This window comes from Halichoerus grypus, chromosome 7 (assembly GCF_964656455.1).
Source record: "Halichoerus grypus chromosome 7, mHalGry1.hap1.1, whole genome shotgun sequence".
In the NCBI taxonomy this organism is placed as follows: domain Eukaryota; kingdom Metazoa; phylum Chordata; class Mammalia; order Carnivora; family Phocidae; genus Halichoerus; species Halichoerus grypus.
The window spans coordinates 155,027,901-155,047,764 of record NC_135718.1 but is presented as its reverse complement, the minus strand read 5'-3'; the positions used below and the strand labels follow the sequence as shown (position 1 = coordinate 155,047,764).

At 65.4% G+C, this 19,864-nt stretch overlaps 1 protein-coding gene across 3 annotated transcripts; it reads left to right on the top strand.

Moving 5' to 3' along the window:
* The first annotated feature begins 4,474 nt into the window (after window positions 1–4,474).
* ZBTB7B (zinc finger and BTB domain containing 7B) lies at window positions 4,475–19,851 on the top strand. 3 transcript variants are annotated; one of them, XM_036099930.2, is made up of 4 exons: window positions 4,475–4,539; window positions 4,697–4,797; window positions 16,136–17,295; window positions 17,634–19,851. In XM_036099930.2, the coding sequence occupies exons 3-4, from the start codon at window positions 16,142–16,144 to the stop codon at window positions 18,097–18,099; spliced, it is 1,620 nt and encodes a 539-aa protein (XP_035955823.1). In that variant the 5' UTR covers window positions 4,475–4,539; window positions 4,697–4,797; window positions 16,136–16,141; the 3' UTR covers window positions 18,100–19,851. The 3 variants fall into 3 exon arrangements, with proteins under 3 accessions (XP_035955823.1, XP_035955824.1, XP_035955825.1); XM_036099931.2 differs by having other exon boundaries at window positions 4,503–4,522; XM_036099932.2 differs by lacking the exons at window positions 4,475–4,539; window positions 4,697–4,797 and adding an exon at window positions 10,547–10,783.
* The last annotated feature ends 13 nt before the right edge of the window (window positions 19,852–19,864 follow it).

The window sequence follows — 19,864 nt, the reverse complement described above, 5'->3', positions numbered from 1 at the left end:
CCTCCCACGCAAAGTTGAAGGAAATGGGCCCAGAGAGGTGAGAAGTGTCCCGTGCGAGGTCATGCCCACGGCACACTGCAGTGGGGTAGTCAGCCGGTGAACCCAGATTTTCCCATCTCAGATTCAGGGCTTCTCTGGACCAGCCAGCCCTCCTCTTCTGAAATGGTGCCTGGGAGGGGGGGCCAGGCAGGCTGAGCTGTGGAGAGGGCGACTGCCCCAAAGCTGCACCCACCTCTACCATTCCCACACCCACCTCAACTCAGCGGCTCTTATTCCTGCTTTCCCCAGCTCCTTTGGGGGGCCCAGCTATGTCTTTTTCACCTAAACCACCACAGGTCAGGAGATGGTTCCCTGGTCTACACCTCCCCACTCCTCTCCAAGGGAAAAAGAGATGCAGCAGCTTCCCGGCAAGGTTCTCTTCCCCGGTAGAGTAAGCTCAGGTTTGGAGTGTTCAAGCTACTTGCACAGGGTAGCAGAAGAGGGGAGCAGAGTGCCAAGATCAGGAGGGATGAGGAAGACCTTATCTACCCCTGGTCGCCCAGGGGCCCTCCAGTGGCCACAAGGGGTAGGGGAATGGGCGGAGTAAAACGGGGAAGGAGCCTCCCCGAAGCTGGAAGGGACCCCCAAATGCGACAGCACTGGGAGGAGCGGCCTGAGACCCAGGATTCCTTGCTGATTACATGGCTCTAAGACCCTCAATGGTGTGCGAAAGGCAGGTGGAGGACAGGGGTCCTCGCGAAGTGGTCTGGGAGCCTCGCGCACGAAACTGGGTATTTTAGTAATGATCTCAGTTGGGTCCTGTGTTTTCCCAGCAACACTCAGAAGCGGGCGGGAAGAGGGCTGTGGCTGTGGTTCCGACCGCGCCGGAGGACAGACCCCCAAGGCCACAAGCTCTGCCCTGCGTTCCTATTTGCATCTCGTTTGCATAGCATTTACCCTTCGAAAGGCAGAAGTCCCCAACCCCTTTCTCGGTTACTCCCAGCTGAAACTTTCTACTCCTGTCTCTGCCAGCCTCGGAGACGGGCCCGTTCTTCCGGCCACTCTCGGGCCCCTCTGGCCGCCGCCCCCCCGTACCTCGCGTCCTTCACCTGCCCGGGCTTCGCAGCAGCCCCCCGAACCCCGGGCACCGTCCGAGGAGCCGAGACACCTGCGCCGCCTGCTGGCTGGCGGGAGGGAGGGAGGCTGAGGGCACAGGGGTTCTGTTTCGCCTTCTCGGGGACGTGGAGTTTTGGAAAATGTTCCCCGAGCTTCCTGAGGCTAAATTTATCTTCCCCGGCCCTGGGGGGCGCAGAGATCCCGGAGCCGATTAGCGCTGAGGCGCAGCGGGCTCCCGCCCAGAGGCCCGGAATAGGCGCCGAGTTATAAATAGTGCGCCCGCAGGTGTGGGGGGAGCCGGCGGGAGGGGCAACCCTGGCAGCCACGGCCCCTTCAGGTGGGTTGGGCGGTCGCGGTGGGGGAGCCGGGGGGCGGCGGGCGGGGGGGGGGGCTGCGGTCTGAGCGCCCCCAGCGGTTTCCTGGGCGGCGGGTTTTTCGAGGGAAGCGGAGGCAGCCCGGGTAAGGGGGGCGCGGGGAAGAGGTGGGCGCCCCCGGCGGCAGACGCTCCGCTTCCAGCTCTGCAACCCCCCCAACCTTCCACAACAGGCCCCCAGACCCACTCACTCAGGACCCCGCCCACAGAGAGCCTTGCCTTTCTTCCGCCAGAAGCCCTCTCCCTCCACGCTCTGCAAGCATCTAAGTCTTCGGCAGCTGCCCCTGAGCGCACGTGGCCCAGCCAGTCCCGGCGCGGGGCTGTCACTCCGAGTCGCCGTCCCCAGCCCCAGGTACACGGTCCCTAGGAGGGATTAACTCCCAGCGCGGGCTTCCATCCTCCTCCTTGGTCAAACACACCTCACTCTCAGGGTATTTACCCACCTCCTGCTACTTTCCCCTCAAAAGTAAGGTCTAGCCGGTGGCCTGAGATATACGTCTGAACGGGCGGATCTGGGATGCCCCGCTCCCCCCAGGAGGCCCCTGCAGGCCCCACACCTGCCCTCCAGACCCCAGTGCCAGTCCGGGCCTGGTGGCAGCGAGCCCCGGGGCCCAGCCGGGCTTCCGTGGGAGGGGGCACAGCCCCAGTCAGCGTTTCCTGGCTGCCGCAGTCTCAGTGGTTTGGCCCGGTAAGGGCCAGGAGTTGGAGGGGAGGCGGGAATTTCAAGCCGGGGATCCCCCTCTGACTTCTGAGCCAGGAAGGAAGCTGTATGGACCAGAAGAAGAGAAACGTGGGTGGTGGTGGTCGGGAGTCACTGAGGAACAAACTGGAGGTTCCAGAACCGTCCAAACAGTGGAGAATGGCATTTCCGTGGCCTACAGATCCAGACTGGGTCTAGCGAGTCCGGAGGCGACCGTCGGAGAGGCGGGCCGGAGCGGGCCCGAGGCACCGGGCGCCTTTCACTTCTCTGTACCTAGGGGCTGTGCCCAGGCGCCCGCCCTCGGACTGCCTCTGGGGGCCCAGGCTCTCTCCCCGAGCACTTTCCCGCCCTCCTTTCCCTGGGCCATGCCCCCTCCTCCACGAAGCAGCCCCCTCTCCGTTTCACGGGTGCATCTGGCACCGCCGTCTAGCCCCTGGCACGACTCTTCCCCAGGCTAGCGCGACCCCGACGGCTGGAGAAGGAAGGGGAAAACCCTGGCCTGGACCCCACCGGCTCCGGGCCCTCAGCGACCAGACTCTGTCCGGCGGGGCCGAGAAGAAAACCCGGAGCAGTGACCGGCCTCGGGGCCCAAGGGGGACAGGGACGATAGGAAAACCCGGAGCGGATTCAGCGAGCGGGAGCGCCCCAGGCCTGCCGCTACCCCCTCCTTCCTACAGCCCCCCTAACTCTCCAGTGAGATAATGTCTGAGGTGGGGGGCTGTTTGGCTTGGCCTGGGCCCTCAGGGGCGCCTCACACTTTCCGCCCCTGGCTGGGGCGCAGGGCAGCGGCCCCGAGGCTGAGTCACGGCCGGAGAGGGAGGCAGGGAGGGACCGGGACTCCGCCCCTCCCCCTGCGCGGGGATCCCGGGTCAGCCCGGGTGAGGGCCAGGGCCCCCCTGGCGCCGCCCATTGTGGTCCAACAGGTTGAGCTGGTGTCCCGCGGAGCCACCTGCTGGAAAGGGAGGGAGGCCCCCTGCGGAGGGGGCTGAGGAGGAGAAAGCGAGTCGGCCCCGGTTCGGCCCGGCCGGCCGCGGGGAACGGAACCTGGCCCGCGGTAGCCGGATTTGATTCCGTTTTACACTCGTGGGAGGGGCTCTCCGGGGTACGTAGCGCTGCAGGCCCAGTTGGAGGCGTCCCCCACAGGCTACCGTCCTCACTTGTGGGGGCACTGAAGTACGTATCCTGCCTCACCCAAACCCACACGCACATCTGGAAACACCCAGGCTCCCCTGGCACCTGGGTCTCCGGACAGACCCCTGTCCCGAGGTTCCCACCTTCGCAGAGACTCAGTTTCTCCACTTAGGGAACAGGCGGGATGGAGGCGGGGTGCAGAAGCGAGAGCGCACCTCCCCCTCCCCCTTCGCGGACCCGGCCCCTCCCCTCCGACAATGCCAAGGCCGCAGCGGGCACCGGCTGGAGCGCAGAGGCTGCTTGCCCAGGGCGCCGTTCCCTCCCCGCGGGGCGCCGTCTCGCGTGGGGAGGTACGCAGGGTGCCCGCAGCCTCCACTCCCCCGCTCCCTCAGAGTCGGGGTGGGGCGTAGGAGCTGGAGCTGATGGCCTGGTGGCTCCCCCTCCCCCTACCTCCCGGGGCACTGACCTGATTATAGCCCCTCACGGGACCCCCCCCTTCAATCCCTTAAGTCCCCGCCTCACCCCCACCTAGCCTATCTTTAACCTCTCATACCCTTCCCTCCCGAGGAGGTGACCGTACAAAAGCCCCTCATGGAGACTGAGAGCCCTTGATGGGGGCGCCGGGTTCCCGGGCCACTGCGGACACTGCCCCCTCCCCCTTTCCCTCCTCCAGGTTTCAGGCCAGCCCCTCGGCTCCGCCCCCTCCCTGGCGGAACGCGGGGCAGGACCCCCTTGAGATGGGCGGGTGCGCAGGCCAATGGGCGGGCAGGGCGGTGGAGTGCAGGGGGCGGGGCGGAGCCGCAGCGGAGGGCTGGATGGGGTCGGGGGCGGAGCTCGAGTTAAGGTGGACTGGGAGAGATAGGGGCTAGAGGAGAAAGGGAGAGGGAGGGGGAGAGGGACCGCGGCAGGTGGAGGGAGAAGGAGACCGAAGGAAAGAAGGAGGGAAAAAGAGGAGGGTGGGAAAGGCTCGGAGAGCAAAGTAAAAGCTTGGAGGAAGGGAGCGAAAAGGGAGGGAGGGACCCATCTGCGCCCTGCAGGGACTGGCTGGACCGAGGGGTTGAAGTTTATATCCTTATTGGGCGGAGGGAGGGGGACCTGGGGGGGCGGGTGAAAAACCAGGAAGTGACAGAGGGTGTTGCTAAGGGTTGGGGGGGGAGTTTGGGGGGTGGCAGGGGGCGGGGGGAGGGAGGGGAGGGATGGGGGGAAAGCCAGCGGGAGGACAGGTGAGACAGCAGGACAGGTGAGGCGGGCCCTGAGGGGGGGGCGGGTGGGAGCCAGGTGAATGTACGGTTCTCGGCGGCCGAGGGGGGGGCGGGCGGCAGGAGGAGGCCGAGGGCTGCGGAGGAGGAGCCCCCCAGCAGAGAGCGGCGAGCGACTGACCGCGGCCTTCTGACCAGGACCGGAGCAGGGCCCCAAGCCCCCGGGCCCGGCGGGGGACGCGCTTCTCTGCACACCCTGTGCTTCAGCAGTTCCGGCCAGCGGACCCAAAGGCGGAGAGGTGAGTGTACCCTACTTTTGTCTCCGGCTCGGGGTCCCCCGGACGCGAGACTACTGCAGTGTCCTTCGTCTGTCCTGTGAGTGGGACCCCCCCACGCACACCACACGCATGCAGACCGGACTCCCACCACTGCCCTTCCCTGTGCCTTCCCGGCACCCCGGGTCTTTGGAATTGATTTTAACTGCGAGGAGAGGTGGGCGGAGGGTCCCCAGAAACTTTCTCTGCACTTCTGGGATCAGACAGAGCGGCGGCTCCGGGATGGAGAGAGGGTGAGGCGGCGCCGAGCGCTCCCCCAGTCTCCTCCGTGACTTGCGGGGAGACCCCCGACCCGCCCGAGCTGAGGGAATGGAAACGCTGACGGACTCTAACTAGGACAAGGCGGCTCCCCCCCCGCGCCCCCTGGCGCGGTGGGCTGGACCCGGGCCAGTGGCACTGGGGGCGGGGGGGTGCGCAGGAGGAGCCGCGGCTGGGGGGAAAGTTACCGGCTGGACTATTCGGTTTCCTGCGCCTCCGGAGCCGCGCTCCCTCTCCAGTAGTGGGGCTCGGCGACAACCTCCGAGCGACACCGAGCGACCCCTCAGTCCCAGTCCCTTCCTTCAGGCGCCCGTCCCGCCGCCACCCTTCCCGGGCCGGCTCGTGCCCCCAGAACCCGAGAGCGAGGGCGGGTGACCGCGAGGAGTTCTACCCCCACCCGTCCCCCCGCCGGCGCCCGCGCACCTGCCCCTCCACAGAGTGGGGGTCGCTACCGTGTAGTCGTGGAAGCTACTGGGAGCGCCGCTGGCAGAGGGCTGCCATTCAAAAGGGTGGGGGGCGCTGCTCTCCATTCCCAGCTTTCGCTCTCTCCTCCCACCCCACCCCAAGTAAGAGAGCGACGTGTCCCGGCCAGAGCGGGGGGGGGGGGGGACGGGAGTGGGGGGGGCGGCGTGGGCAGCGGGTTGTGCCCGGACACGTGCCTGCCCAGGCGCCCCGGCCCTGCTGGTGTTTGGAGAGAGGGCGGGTCCCCTGCCCCCCGCCCCGCACAACCCCCACGTATCAAAGGGCGGCTGAGACGTGGTGAGACCTCGGGGCGCCCTGGGGGGGGCGGGGAGCCTGGGTCCGGAGCAGGGGAGGGGCAGAGGCGCGGGTGCTAGCTGACCCACAGGAAACGAGCGCTGCTGACCTAGTTTGGGACACCGGAAGTGGGTGCCGAGGAGAGGGGGAGACCAGCAGGCTGTCCTGGCTTCCGGGCCAGGTGGAGGGCGTTCTTGAAGTGACCCCCGCCTGAACGCCTTGCAGACCCCTAGCTGCAGCTGAGAATGGGAGTGAGTCAGCGCAGCGATTCCCCTTCCCCCAGCCGAGTCCTGGAGGAGGGAGGCAGTTCATCGGGGGCTGGGGGAGCCAGACTGAGCGGGGAGGGGTTAAGCCAGGATGGGGACTGTCTGTTCCCCAGGGTGTATGTGTGTGTGGGGTGAGGCCTGGAGGATTATGGGGTTGCCTTCTGCCCCCCCCCACACACACACCAACTGGTTTGGTCACCCCTGTACCTGCCTGGCACTGCTGGCCGAGCTGGCAGGGAGTGGGCATCAGGTTGGGAGGGGAGAGTGGGCACAAGGAGTGTTGTGCAGGGCTGGAGAGGGGCATATTTGTGACAGAGTTACTGCTCCTCAGCAGTGGTGACTGGGGAGAAGGACAGGGGGCTCCCCCTGGAGCAGCTGATGAAACAAGGAGAAATCTCTGTCAGTGCCTCCGGTCCGTGGCCCCCGGGCCCCCGGGCCCCCAGCTCCCCCGCTCCCCCCGCTCCCCCAGCTCCCCAGCGAGCCTCCGTTACATGCTTGCTGCAAGCACGATGCAGCCTGCTGGAACCCCCAGACACTGTCCCCTCCCTTGGGTACCACACCCCCCAGCCTTAGCACAGGGGTCAGATAGGGGTCACTGTCACCCAAAAGGGGCTCTGGGGAAGGAAGAAGGCAGTGCCCACCGGGTTCAGGTGTCAGGGACAGAGGCCTGCTCTACTAGGGCACTCTCATCACTATGCAGCTCTGGCTGATATGGACCCCAGTGTCTGAGAGACAGGTGTTGACCTCTTCCCCCTTCCCCGTGGTGCCCCCTGGCACCCAGGGCCCCCAGCTCCTCCTTGGCCTAGTGCCCGCCCCGGGAGGGCGCGGCGGGCAGCGGGGGCTGGGCTAACAATGCACCATCGGGCCCTTTGTGTGCTTGCACTTGGCACCCTGGGGAAGGGTGGGGGAGGGGGCCCAGCGGGCATGGGGGGCGGAGCGCCTCTGGGGTGGGGACAGTGAAGGCTGGGGGAGAGAAGCAGAGAATGAAAGCAGGTGGGGAGGAAAGGGAAGTAGGTCAGATAGGGTGCTGGCCCCCCATTCCAAGCCAAGGCGGAGAGAACCAGCCCCTGATCCTCTGGCCTCCCAGATGGCACCACGCTGCCTGAGGCACTGCCTAGGACTGGTCATCTGGGGTCAGAAGTCACTGCCCAGGGGACTGCTCACATGGAGGAGGCCTGGCCTGGTACTGCCCCCTTCTTGGTGGCTGAGAGACCCAGTTCTGGTCCAAGGCCAAGGCCCTAAGATGGGTAGTAAATGGGCTCCAGGCAGGGCGCTGCCCTCTGATAGGAGCCTCTGGACCTGCGTCGGGGCTTCCTGCCCCTGGCCTGCTTGGTTCCGTGACCTTCTGAGAGTTAAGACTGCCCTGCCACCAGGCCTTGGGGCCTATGGCTGTTTTGGCCTAGGGCTGAAGAGGAGAGTGGGGATAGGAAGGTGGGGACAGGAGACGGATAGGACCCTGGCATGGGGTGTGCCCGCTCTAGCCTGTTCCCCCCTCCTTCTGCTGAGTAAACTCGTGAGTAAACTTGACGTTTTGCCCGGACAGTTTGAAGTTGCCTTGCTGCCCCCCCACCCCCAGTCCTGCCAACACACAAGCGGCCAAACACCAAGGCGGGCCTGGGGGACTGGGGGGAAGGGGTTAGAGCTACTGTTGTCCACTTTCAAGGGCTTTGGAGGGGCAAGGAAGGCCCCCCCACCCCCCACCCAGCAACACTCCGGTCTTGGCAAGAGTCTTAGCTGGGGCCTGTAAAAATCTGTCTCAGAGCCTTGGGGAGCCCAGGGAGAGTGGCCTCGAAACAGAGCCTCTGCCACTTCTGACCTCCACCCCCACTAAGGAAAAGCACCCAGCTGCCATCTGGCCCCCTGAGTTGCCACCTCTAATGTTCACAGGCCGCCTGGCCCAGAGGAAAACCTTTAGCAAATTCCACAGGGAGACCGAAGAGGGCTGCCCTCTTCACTGCGCCCTTTAGTTGAGGCAGCCTTGGCGACATAGCCCCCTCTTCACTGAGGCCCCCCAGGCCCCCCAAGCCCCCCCAAGCCCCCCCGCCCCCCGCCCCCCCGCTGCCATGGGAGGTAGCATCCTCATTTGCCAGCACAGTTCCTTGAACTCCCAGCTGGGCCTAACCCCGTGCATACCTCCCTGCACCACAATCCCCATCAGGCCTGGCCCTGACCTCCCCCGGCCTCCTCCTCTGCCCGCTAGCATCCCAGGACCAAGTCAGCCTTCAGAGTTCTCCAGCCAGCAGATACCTGTGCCGGATCCAGGGCTGGAGGGTGCCCCAGGCAAAAGAGGGCTTGTGGCAGGCAAATGGAGCCCGTGGCCCCAACAACACACCAGTTTGCTACCAGTTGGCATCCCTAATTCCTCTTATGCCTTCCCAGTCCCTGCCAGGCTTCGGTGTGAGGCTCCACCAGGCCTTTGCTTTCGACCTCATGTCTCTGGCTTCAGTTTCCTTCCTGTTTCCACCCCCCCCCAACTCCTCCCCACCCATATGCCCCTTTCAACAGACATCCTCTCCTCCTTCCTTCCTCCTTTCCTCCCCTTTGCCTGGGAGAAGGGGTCCTCTTCCCCTCCACCATGGACCTCCTAGCTTTTTACCTCTTCTAGAAAGGAGACTTGGGACCAAACCTTCTGCTCTGCCCTCCCCACCCCATCAGCAAGGCTCTGGGGAAGAGAACACAGGACTTCTCTTGAGAACTACAACTCCCAAGGTACATGCAGAGCAGTTGTGGTGCATACTGGGAGTTGTAGTCCTTGTGCTCTCAATTTGGTGAAGTCTGGAAGCGTTGCTAGATGGGAGTAAAAGCCAGGATTGGGATGAATTGGAACGTGGGTACCCTCTGCATCCCCCCCACCGCCCTCGCCGTGTTCTCTCCACCCTGTGCCCACGTGATACCATGTACCCATGATTAACCTCCCTCTCCTCTGCTGGGACATGCTACCATGCTTACCTTAGAGCCCCACCCAAGAGATGCCCCCACCCTGCCCTGCTGCCCCTGGCAGGGATAGAATGGAGGGGCCCCATGAACCCCTTCCCTGCCCCCTGCCCTCCAGGTTGGTTCCCTTTATGGGGATCAAAGGGCAGAGAGCAGCCCCACCCCACTCCCTTGCAGGCTGCGGGCACCAGGACTCTCAGGAATTGCGGGGACTTTGGTGCCCAAGCAAATGCTTAGGCAGAGGGAATGCTGGGAGGCTGGCACCCACCTTGGGGAACGGAGCTTTCAGTAAGTGCTCACTGGGCTGTCCGGGTAGGCCCTGACTTGTGCGCTGCCTCTTGAGGAGACGGCTCGAGAACAGGGTCTTGGGCCTTGTCTGTAGGACCGAGGGGAGTGAACCCGCCTGACTGGCACCAAAAGGCAGGGGGGTGACCCTCCCCCACCCCGGGCCCACAGTTGGCATGGGGCGCTGGGAGCAGGGGGGTAGGAGGGAGAGGAGGGCAGGACTGCCAGCATCCTGGTGGGTAGGTGCCAACCGGGCCGGGAGCTGGTGAGGGGCAGCAGGCCAGCGGCGTGGAGCCAGCAGCTGTTGGGGGGAAAGGGGAGGGGATGTTTTAGGGGGCATTTCAGTGGTCCTCCCCAACCCAGGAGGACTTGGATTGGCCGAGTGTCTAGGGAACATTAGGGCACCCCTTGTTCCAGGAATAAGGGACCCTCGGAGTTGTTTAAGTGCAACCGTGTGGCCCACCCATCTCTGGGCTCAGAGCCCTCCTGAGTTGCCCCTCGGGCCCAGGCGGGTCCCACCCAACCGGCCAGGGTGGCGGTGGCTTGCGCAAGGGGTGGGGCTCGGCGCTTCCCAGCAGATGCCCCCTCCTGGCTCCTTCCTCTTTCGGTGCCCACAGCTCCCCCCATCTGTCCACCCCCCTCAGGCCAGCTCCGTCCCCCTGATCCCCCTGGCCATTGGGGGCTGGCACAAGGGCTGCCCCCTGGCCTGGTTGGCAGGGGCTGGCGCCTGGGCAAGGAACTGTGGTATGTGAGTGGGTTTGGGGTGAGGCATGGGGAGGGCGGGGTGCTGCCTTGCCCAGCCCCTGAGGGCCCCAGCCCAGTACAGGGTGGGGAGAATTCGGTCAGCTCCCAGGGGTCCGAGGGGCCCACTGGGGTCTGGAGGGCCTCCCTGTGGCCCCCTGTGGTGCCACATGCCCTGAGGGGCTGGGACCTGGGCACCTGTCAGCCCTGGGCACTGTCTGTCCAGGGTTTCCCCTCCTCCCTCTTCTGGCCACTGCCGCCTCCTGTCCCCTCCCCTCCCTTCTTCCTTCTCCTGGTCCCACCTCCAGCAGCCTCTCCCGAGGCTCCTCCTCACCTCTGTCCTCCTGGACTGTCCCAGCTCCTACCTTGCCTACACTCACCTTTTTCCCCTCTCAGGGCTGAGTAAGGACGAGCGGGGCTGGGTACAGCTGGGGCTTCGGGCACCACAGGCAGAGACCTCAGGCCCTGTCCCACGCTGCCAGCCCTCTGGTAACCCCTCCCTCCAAGCTGGGGGGAGGGGGGCAGCACCCAGAGGGTTAAGGCTGCAGGGGGGAGGGGCTGGGCCAGGTCGTGGGCGGCCCCTTTGAAGGAGGGAGCTGGAGCGGGGAACAGCCACCCCACCCCCCCCCAGCCCAGCCCTCCCCCACCCCTTCCAACCTGCTCCCCCCAGGGGCCAAGAGGAGTTGCCGGCGAGGCCCCTCAGCGTTCAGGTGAGTAGGCTCTGCTCTGGCTTGGGAGATTAGGCCCCAGGGGAGGCTTGGAGGCCTAGAATTGGCCAAGGGTCAGAGAGGGACTGAAAAACAGGCTAGGAAGAGGGTGTCCAAACTTCCCCGGGAAGGTTGAGGGAGCTGAGGGTCCGAGGAGCTGGAGTGCCGGGAAGCTTCAGCACTCAGGGGCCCCGGGAGGACAGGGGCGCAGAAGGGGCCTATGGGAGCCGAAGGATTGCTGGGCCAGGACAGGAGGTTAGACAGGCTGGCAGGGAGCCGGGCTCCGGGGATCGGGCTGGGGTGTCCTCTGGGGCTGGGGGGCTCAGGTTTCTGCCCGCGGCTTGGCGGGTGTGGGGTTACCAGCCGGCTCGGTTACCCAGCCCGAGACGCTAGGCTGGGGGGAGGGGGTGGGCACAGGGCAGACCCTGGCACCTTGTGCCGTCTCCTCAGGCCCTAAGGGGAGCTGGCATTGCCCAGGCAGATCCCACTGGGAACCCTGATGGCCGGGGTCTGTCCAGGTGCACAGTTGCCTGGCCCAGGGTGGGTACCCTCTGGGGAAAGCCCAGCAGCTCCAGGGCTGGAAATTCTGACGGGCAGAGAGGCCTAGGTTGTCCTCCCCTCCCCACCCCACATCCGCTGTCTCCGCACCAGCCCCCCCCCCCCACCGCCACCCATCCTCCCCAACTGGCCCCCAGATTTCGATCCTGTGCTTCTTCCAGAAGCGTGGCATGGGTGCCCTGAATGTGGCCATCCCATGGCAAGACCAGGCCTTGGAAGGCAGGCCTGGCTCCTCGATTTGATTCCTCGGGCCCCTCTCTCTACCCGCCAGCCTGGGGAGAAGAGAATGGATGCTGGGAGCAGGGTGGAATGGAGGAAGCGGGAGAGCCTGGAGTGGAGACCTGAGGGAAGAGAAAGGAGAGGGCGAGGCGGCACCTGGGGGCCAAGGGCCACGGATGCCTAGGGTGGACGAGGCAGGAGGCTGGCCAAGGCTGAAGGAAGAAAAGCAAAAGATGCTTTTTTGCGGAGAGGGCACAGGGTGGGCCAAGCAAGGGGACGGGAAGAGGAGGCCAAGGATGGGGGCCAGGAGTGGAGAGTGGCTGCTGGGCAGGGGTCCCCAAAGGTGAAAGAGGAAGGCTGGGGAAGGGAGTTGCCCCCCTTACCTCCTCTGCCATCTTCCCTCACACCCCCCAGTGCAGCCTGCGGTGGGGGGGAGAGTGCCGGGGGCTAGGGCGGGTGTCAGGGACAGAGAATGTGGAGCGGCACTAAGATCTCCCTCATTTCAGGGAGCACCAGGAATTGGGGATTTTGAGGGAGGAGAGGCTTAACCCCCACAGCACCGGGAAGCAGCCAACTCCCCTGGCCTCCTTCCCCCTTCGTGGCTTGCGGTCTCCCTTCCCCGCCTGGCCCCCAGGAAGTGTGAGTGCTGGGGGTGGTGAGGTTAGGAGGGGGGGAAGCGGCATGTGGGGGATGGGCAGGGCACGCACTCGCTCGGAGGGGCTGGGGTGCGGACCCAGGGGCTCAGAACATGCCAGGGCATCCCTTGGCTGGGGGCCTCGCCTTCTAAGCTGATACCATCCTCCAAGGGACTTCCTCAGCCCCGCATCCTGCCTTCCCAACTGGGCAGTCCAGCTGACTCCAGTGCCTGGGCTCCAGAGGCCCTGGGAAGGGTAGGAGAAATTGGGGAGCTAAGATTCCTGGGTCCCTGAGGACTTTGGACCCACTGTCCGACTTCCCCACCCCCCTGGTCCAGCCACAGGCCAAAGCCCTGGCTGCGTGCAAACTTAGTTCCAAAAAAACAGGAAGAGAACCTGAGGCTGGAGTTGGGGTGGGGGTGGGGGGCAGAAAGGAGAAAGAAGTAAGGGAGGGTGGCCAGCCAAAGTGGGGGGTGGGCACTGGGAAGTGCCCCAGGCCTCCATCGCCGTGGAGGAGGATGTCATAGGGACATCCGAGCGGCTGCACCTGGAGAAGCCTTTGGTGTGTGTGGGGGGGTGTCTCTGTGACTGTGTCTCAGCCCCATATCTATTTTCTCGGCCGCTAATCCTGGTTCCGCCCGCTGCCCCCCACACTAAGCCTCACTCCCCTAATCCCCAGGGTGTGGGGAAGGGGGGCCAGCTTCACTCATCTGCCCCTTGGGGGCCCATGACCCTGCTGCATCCCTGTGTCATGGCCCCGGCGCCCCCAGCCCTGCTCTGGACACGGCCTGCGGTCAGCACCTGGAAAGACTTCAGGCTCCTTTTCCCTTCCAAGTCAGGGCCAGTGTTCTCCACCTTTTGGTTCTTGGTGGTGGACACACCCCGGCAGGTGCCCTAGGGCACTGAGGGGTTAGGGGATAGGGGCTCCTACCTTTGCCCCCCTCCTACCTTTCTCGCCCCAGAGTCTTCCCCCCACCAAAGATGGGGCAGGCTTGACTCAGGGCCCAGTTTCAAGAGAGCTGCCCACCTGCTTGGCCGGTCTAGCAGGCCTGACAGTGAGGGGAGCCTGGGGGGGTGGCGGGAAAGGGGGAGCGATGGGGCGGGGCCCCCAGTTCTTCCCCCTACCAGGCAAACAGACCAAACAGACCTTGCCTGGTTCCCTGGCACAGCTGCCCCCCCAAACACCACACACACCCATGCCCACAAGGCCTTAGCAAGAGGGGGCATGCCAGGCTGGGTGGGGATGGGCCGCCCTCATGGGGCGTCAGGGGGCTGGGCTCTTTGGGATGCAGATGTGGGAAGGGTGCCCAAGGTGGGGTGGGCATCCTGGCACTGGTGCCCCACCCCCCTGGATGATGGGGCTAGGAGTGCCCCCTTAGCCTGGTTGGCACCAGCATCGTTCCATGTGGCACCTAAGTTGGCATGGGTGCCAGAGGCTTGGGTAAGGGCTGGGGGAGTTTTCCAGAAGCTAGAGAACCTTAAGAACACCTCCCCTTCCTACGTGTGTCCTCTGCCTCTCCCCTCCTTCGTTGCTACCTCGTGGCCATGGGCATTGGAGTTGGGCCTAAGGGGTTAAACACCCACCCTTGCCCAAGCGCCCTGTGTGTGAGTTGCGTGGTGAACCAGCCTGAGCCTGTGACCTGACAGCAGGGTCAGCCAATCAGCACCCTGCCACGCCAAGTTGCCGCGGAGACCGGCCCTGGGGTGGGAGAAAGAAGGCGGGCTTAGCAGCAGGAATGGGTGGGGTGGGGAGGGAAGGAGGGAGAGGGATGGGGCAAGCCACGTGCCTGCGGGTGCCCAGCTCCAGGCCAATGGACAGCGAGGACAGCCCCACCCATCCCCCTCAGGAGGGACAGGATCTGCCTGGGCCCAGGAGGGTGCCCACTGCTGCCGCTGCCCACCCGCTTTCTGTTTGTTCCTAAGTCCTGGGGCCATTTGCCACTTGCTCTGTTTGTCAAGTGCGGGCAGGAGAACCAAAGGGAACTGGGATTGCTCCCAGGCGGGGAAGCGATATGGGGACTCCAGGTGGGAGCAGGGGGCTTGCTGAGGGCATCTGGCTGTCTGTCCAGGAAAGGGGAGACACGTGGGTGCTGCTTCCGGAGGGCGCCCATGCAGGAGTCCCGGCGTCACAGTGAAGGTGACAGGCTGGGAGGCAGGCGGAGACAATGCAGTTCTTGTGTTCTAAAGGGGAAATCTGTGGCCCTTGACTCCCCCAGCTCCCTGAAAAAACCTTTTCCCTCAATGTCTGCGGACTGAGCGGCTGTTGGGAGTAGTGAAGAAGACACTGACCTGGGTCAGCGGGACCCGCCCTAAGAACCATGTAGGTCAGCCTTTAATATTACAGAGGAGGAAACCGGCCTCCTGGGGAAAGGAAGTGACTGATCCAAGGTCATGTAGCTAGTAGTAACCTGACTCTTTGGGGTGATTTGAGGGAGGGAGACCCAAGCAGTTTCCCAGCAGAGGCCATTTGTGTAGTGGAATCTGCCCCTGGGCGAGGCCTTGTTTCTCCCTCCCAAGGCCAGAATGTTTATTGGGCCCCCACACGTGGTCTCATGTACCCGTCACCGCAAGCCTACAAGCCTACAGGTCCAGTGGAATGATCCCGTACCATAGACTAGGAAGGAGGCTCAGAGACCACCAGCTCATGGGTTTCAAGTCACCGAGCTAGTCAGCCACAGAGGGAGGGTTCAGACTCAAGCCTGGCTGACTCCAGAGCCCTGCTCTTTCCAGGCCCCAACTCTGTCTCCACTCGCTTCAGACCCACACACCCAATGTCAGGGCCGGAGGGCTGAGCTCTTGGGACCCCTACTCCCACCCACTCCTTGTACAGCTGAGGAAAAGGATGCACAGACAGAAGGGACTGGCCCAAGGTCATCCAGCAAGCTAGCAGCAGACCCAGGACTCAAGCAGCCCTCCCCACGTCCAGGCCAGGCCCACCTACCGCCCTCCTGCCCCTCCACCAGCCTTGGGGGTGCTGCAGCTTCTGCCTTGGAGGGGAGAGCACAGCGGGTACAAGACAACCTGCTGGAGAGGGGCCCTCGCCCGACTGGCCACGAATAGGGAGGGAGAGGTGCGGGTGGTAGCTGCAGTGGGAGGGGTGGGATTGCGACTTGGCCTCTATTGGCAGTGGGGGGAGGGGGCGGGGACGGGGACGGGACGATGCTTATCTGTGCGGGGCAGGAAGCACCGGAGCCAGCCCACGACACCCCAGCAAAGGGTGGCTGCTCCTTGGCCCCCTGGGGGAGGGGAGGATGTGGGGGGAGGGATGCTGGGAGCTGTGTTTCCCTTTTGGCCTGGGGGGGTGGAATCTAAAAGGGGAGATGAACTTTTAGTAGGTGGGGGAGGGGAGGAGCAGGAGGGTGAAGGTGAAGGTGCTGCGAAGCTGCCTGGTGAGTTTGCATCGCCTTTTACAGAGCACCAAGCCCTCTGTGCGGGTAGCTTGGGTTAAAGTACCTGGCCAGGCCCGGAGCATGCCTTGGTCCAGTGTAATCCCAACCCTGTCCTTGGCCTCTCTAGCTGTGGGGAGGCTCCGTCGGAGGCTGTCACCCCAGTTCTCAGATGATTGAGCCCTGAGTCCTTCGTGAAGCCTGGGCCAGGACCCCAGCATCCCTCCCAAGGCATGGGGAGTGGGGCGGGCGAAGCGGGCGGGCCTCCAGCGAAGGCTCAGCAAGTCGCTGCTCCAGAGGCAGGCGGGACTGTGCAGAGCAGGTGGGAACGTGACCGTGGGCCCACGGCCTGGGTTTGAACGCCATTCTGCACCTCACTTGCAAAGTCGCTGCCCCTGTCTGTGAGATGGCTGCTAATCAGTCCTTCAGAAGGTTCTGGAAGATCACCTGGGTGTAAAGCACTTAGGAGAGTCTCCCGGGTCAGGAAGTGTGGGCCGATGCCCGCGCCCCGCACAGAGCTGAGCGCCCTTCACCTGTCCCTCTTCTCCACCCCGCAGGAGAAGATGGGGAGCCCTGAGGACGACCTCATCGGGATCCCATTCCCAGACCACAGCAGTGAGCTCCTGAGCTGCCTCAATGAGCAGCGGCAGCTGGGCCACCTCTGCGACCTCACCATCCGGACGCAGGGCCTCGAGTACCGCACCCACCGGGCGGTGCTGGCCGCCTGCAGCCACTACTTCAAGAAGCTCTTCACCGAGGGGGGCGGCGGGGCGCTGGTGGGGGCGGGGGGCGGCGGGGCGGCCGCGGGGGGCGGCGGCGTGTGCGAGCTGGACTTCGTGGGGCCCGAGGCGCTGGGCGCGCTGCTGGAGTTCGCCTACACGGCCACGCTGACCACCAGCAGCGCCAACATGCCCGCCGTGCTGCAGGCCGCGCGGCTGCTGGAGATCCCGTGCGTCATCGCCGCCTGCATGGAGATCCTGCAGGGCAGCGGCCTCGAGGCTCCCAGCCCCGACGAGGACGACTGTGAGCGAGCCCGCCAGTACCTGGAGGCCTTCGCCACGGCCACGGCCTCGGCCTCCGGGGTTCCCAACGGAGAAGACAGCCCGCCCCCGGGGCCCCTCCCGCCCCCGCCCCCGCCGCCCCCTCGGCCGGTCGCCCGCCGCAGCCGCAAGCCCCGAAAAGCTTTCCTGCAGACCAAGGGGGCCCGGGCGAACCACTTAGTGCCCGAGGCGCCCACGGTGCCTGCCCATCCCTTGACCTACGAGGAGGAGGAGGTGGCGGCCAGAGTGGGCAGCGGAGCGGGCAGCGGGCTGGGGGACAGCTACAGCCCTCCAGCGGGGACTGCTTCACCCCCCGAGGGGCCCCTGACTTACGAGCCCTACGAGGGTGAGGAAGAAGAAGAGGAGCTGGTGTACCCTTCTGCCTACGGGATGGCGCAGGGAGGTGGGCCCCCACTGTCCCCAGAGGAGCTGGGCTCAGACGAGGACGCCATTGATCCCGACCTGATGGCCTACCTGAGTTCGCTGCACCAGGATGCCCTGGCACCAGGCCTGGACGGCCAGGACAAGCTGGTGCGCAAGCGCCGCTCCCAGATGCCCCAGGAGTGCCCGGTCTGCCACAAGATCATCCACGGGGCAGGCAAACTGCCCCGCCACATGAGGACCCACACGGGTGAGAAGCCCTTCGCCTGTGAAGTCTGCGGAGTCCGCTTCACCCGGTGAGTGGGGGGGGGCAGGGGGGGAAGGGACCCAGGAGGGGCCAGGCCGGTGGGGAGGGAGGCAGGTGGTCCTGGAAGAACTGAGGCTGTGGAGGTTCCCAGAGACACCAAAATTGGGAGGCCGGGGAGAAAGAAAGGCGAGGGAGGTGGGTTTGGCGCAGGAAAGCTTTGGTGTTGGAGGGGGCTGTGTTGGAGGCTGGGCCCACCTAAGCGGGGGAAGTCCACGAGGGCTGGGAGCCTGGCGGGGGGCGGGGGGCGGTCGTGGGGTGGTGGTCCCGGGGGGAGTGGGGCGGCCCCGGGCCTGACGGGCTCCTGTGCCCCACTCCCTGCGCGGCCAGGAACGACAAGCTGAAGATCCACATGCGGAAGCACACAGGAGAGCGCCCCTACTCGTGCCCGCACTGCCCAGCCCGCTTCCTGCACAGCTACGACCTCAAGAACCACATGCACCTGCACACGGGGGACCGGCCCTACGAGTGCCACCTGTGCCACAAGGCTTTCGCCAAGGAGGACCACCTGCAGCGCCACCTCAAGGGCCAGAACTGCCTGGAGGTGCGCACCCGGCGGCGCCGCAAGGACGATGCACCACCCCACTACCCGCCGCCCTCTGCCGCCACCCCGTCCCCTGCTGGCCTCGACCTCTCCAACGGCCACTTGGACACCTTCCGCCTCTCTCTGGCTCGATTCTGGGAGCAGTCAGCCCCTACTGGGCCCCCGGTGTCCACCCTGGGGCCCCCCGATGACGACGAGGAGGAGGGAGCGCCCAGGACGCCTCAGGCCGAGGGTGCCATGGAGTCCTCTTAAAGAGGCCGAGGGGCCGGGCTGGAGCGGCGCGAGGCCGGGCGCCCACGCCAAGCGGTGGGAGTCCGCGGGACAGGCAGAGCTGGGGTCAGGGCGCTGGGCCTCCCTGGCTTCAGCAGTCCGCCCCCTCCCCCCAGAGCCCTCATTCCAGTTCCAAGCTGAGAAGGTTTGGGGTTCGAGGCTCCCCAGATTGGGGTGATCTCCCAAGGAGTGATACATGATAGTATGTCTCTATTTACAGCTCTGTTTGTTGTAAAGGTGGGGTCCCTGTCCCCGGCTGCTCCTGGGGAGTAGAAGCAATAATGTATTTCTGATTTGTGGGGTCCCTCTTCGGCTATGCGGGTTTCTAGGGGGTGAGGGGCTTGGGACCAAAGCCTCGCCCCGCCCCCATGCCCCCAGGGGTTTGGCTGTGTCCGGGGGTGAAGGACAGCCCCTCCCTTCCCTTCCGAGACCCCTCCTTCCTGCTTTCTGTTCCCTTTTCCTGGCAGTGAATTATGCAAAGGGGGGCGGCAAAGGAAGGGTAGGTGGGGGAGAGCGAGGTAGAAGCTGGAAAGCCTGGGGGACTGGGCCTGCTGGAAGGAGCCATCCTCGCGCCCCCCCACCCACCCCCCGCCAGGCTCGGAGCGCTGAGTCACGGGGTCCTGGAGGAGAAGGGGGCGGGGTGGCCGGAGTGGCTCGCCCGCCCCTGGGGGCAGCGGGAGGGGCCCGCTCCGCTCGGCTCTCCGCCCCGGCCCTGCCCTCCCCTCCCGCGTCCCCGGGCAGGGAATGTCTTGTTCCCGCCGCTCCCTCCCCGGGGCCAGAGGGCAGGGCGGGCCGGGTGGCTCCTACCCTCCTCTCCTCCTCCCGCCCAGGTGCGAGCCGGAGCCGCCGCCGGGCCGCCCCTGACTCGGGCCGCCCCTGACTCACGCCGCCCCCGGGCTGGCGCGGCGCGGGCTGGGGGACGGGGTGAGGGGCTGCGGGCCCGCGGAGCGCGCGGGCGGGCGCCCCCTGGCGGCCGCTCCAGCGAGCCGCGGGCGCCGGGGCAGCGAGCGCTCCACGGGGAAAGCGCGGAAGGGGCGGGGAGATGGGGGGGGGTCCCTTGCCGGCCGGGCCGTCCGTTGGGTCGCGGAGAGTAATCCCCTCGCTCTTCCTTTAGGATTGAGTCCACCCCGGTTCTGTACATAGCCTCTTCTGTTGGTCTTGTTGAAATCTAGTTTCAGATTTTTAACTACCCAATTCTGCTGGGGGTGGGGGTATCTGCCCCCCTCCCTCGCTGGGTGCTGGCCCCCCCGTTGCGGCCTGGGCTCTGCCTTGCACTATTTCCCCTCCCTGGCCTGGCGGCCCCTCCCCCTCCTTAAAAGGGGCAGGTTAAGGGGCCCGGTGCTCTCCCTTCCTCCCGTGCGCCCTCATGCCCATTTGCACAGCTGCCCAGGTACCCCCAATAGTGAGGGGGGTGTCACAGGGAGGGGGTAGCGGGACCAGTCCCTGTATCTATTTAAAAAGTAATGATGTAATATATTGGGGTTGGGGGAGGTCGGGTTGCCCTGGGCCTCATCTTAGCATTTCAGGTGATGGGGGAGCTCAGGGCTGGGGAGACCTGGGGCCTAGCCCCAGAGAGTGAGGACAATGTGACCTCCCCCCTCCCCCCTTGCGGCTTCTCCACTCAGTGCCTTAGGGGGGGAGGCAATGCCCCCCTCTCCTCTTCCCCTCCTCTTCCCCTGCCCCCACCTTGGGTGTAAGCGACAGGAAGAAATAATAATTTAAGATTCACACTTGTGTCTGCCTTTGG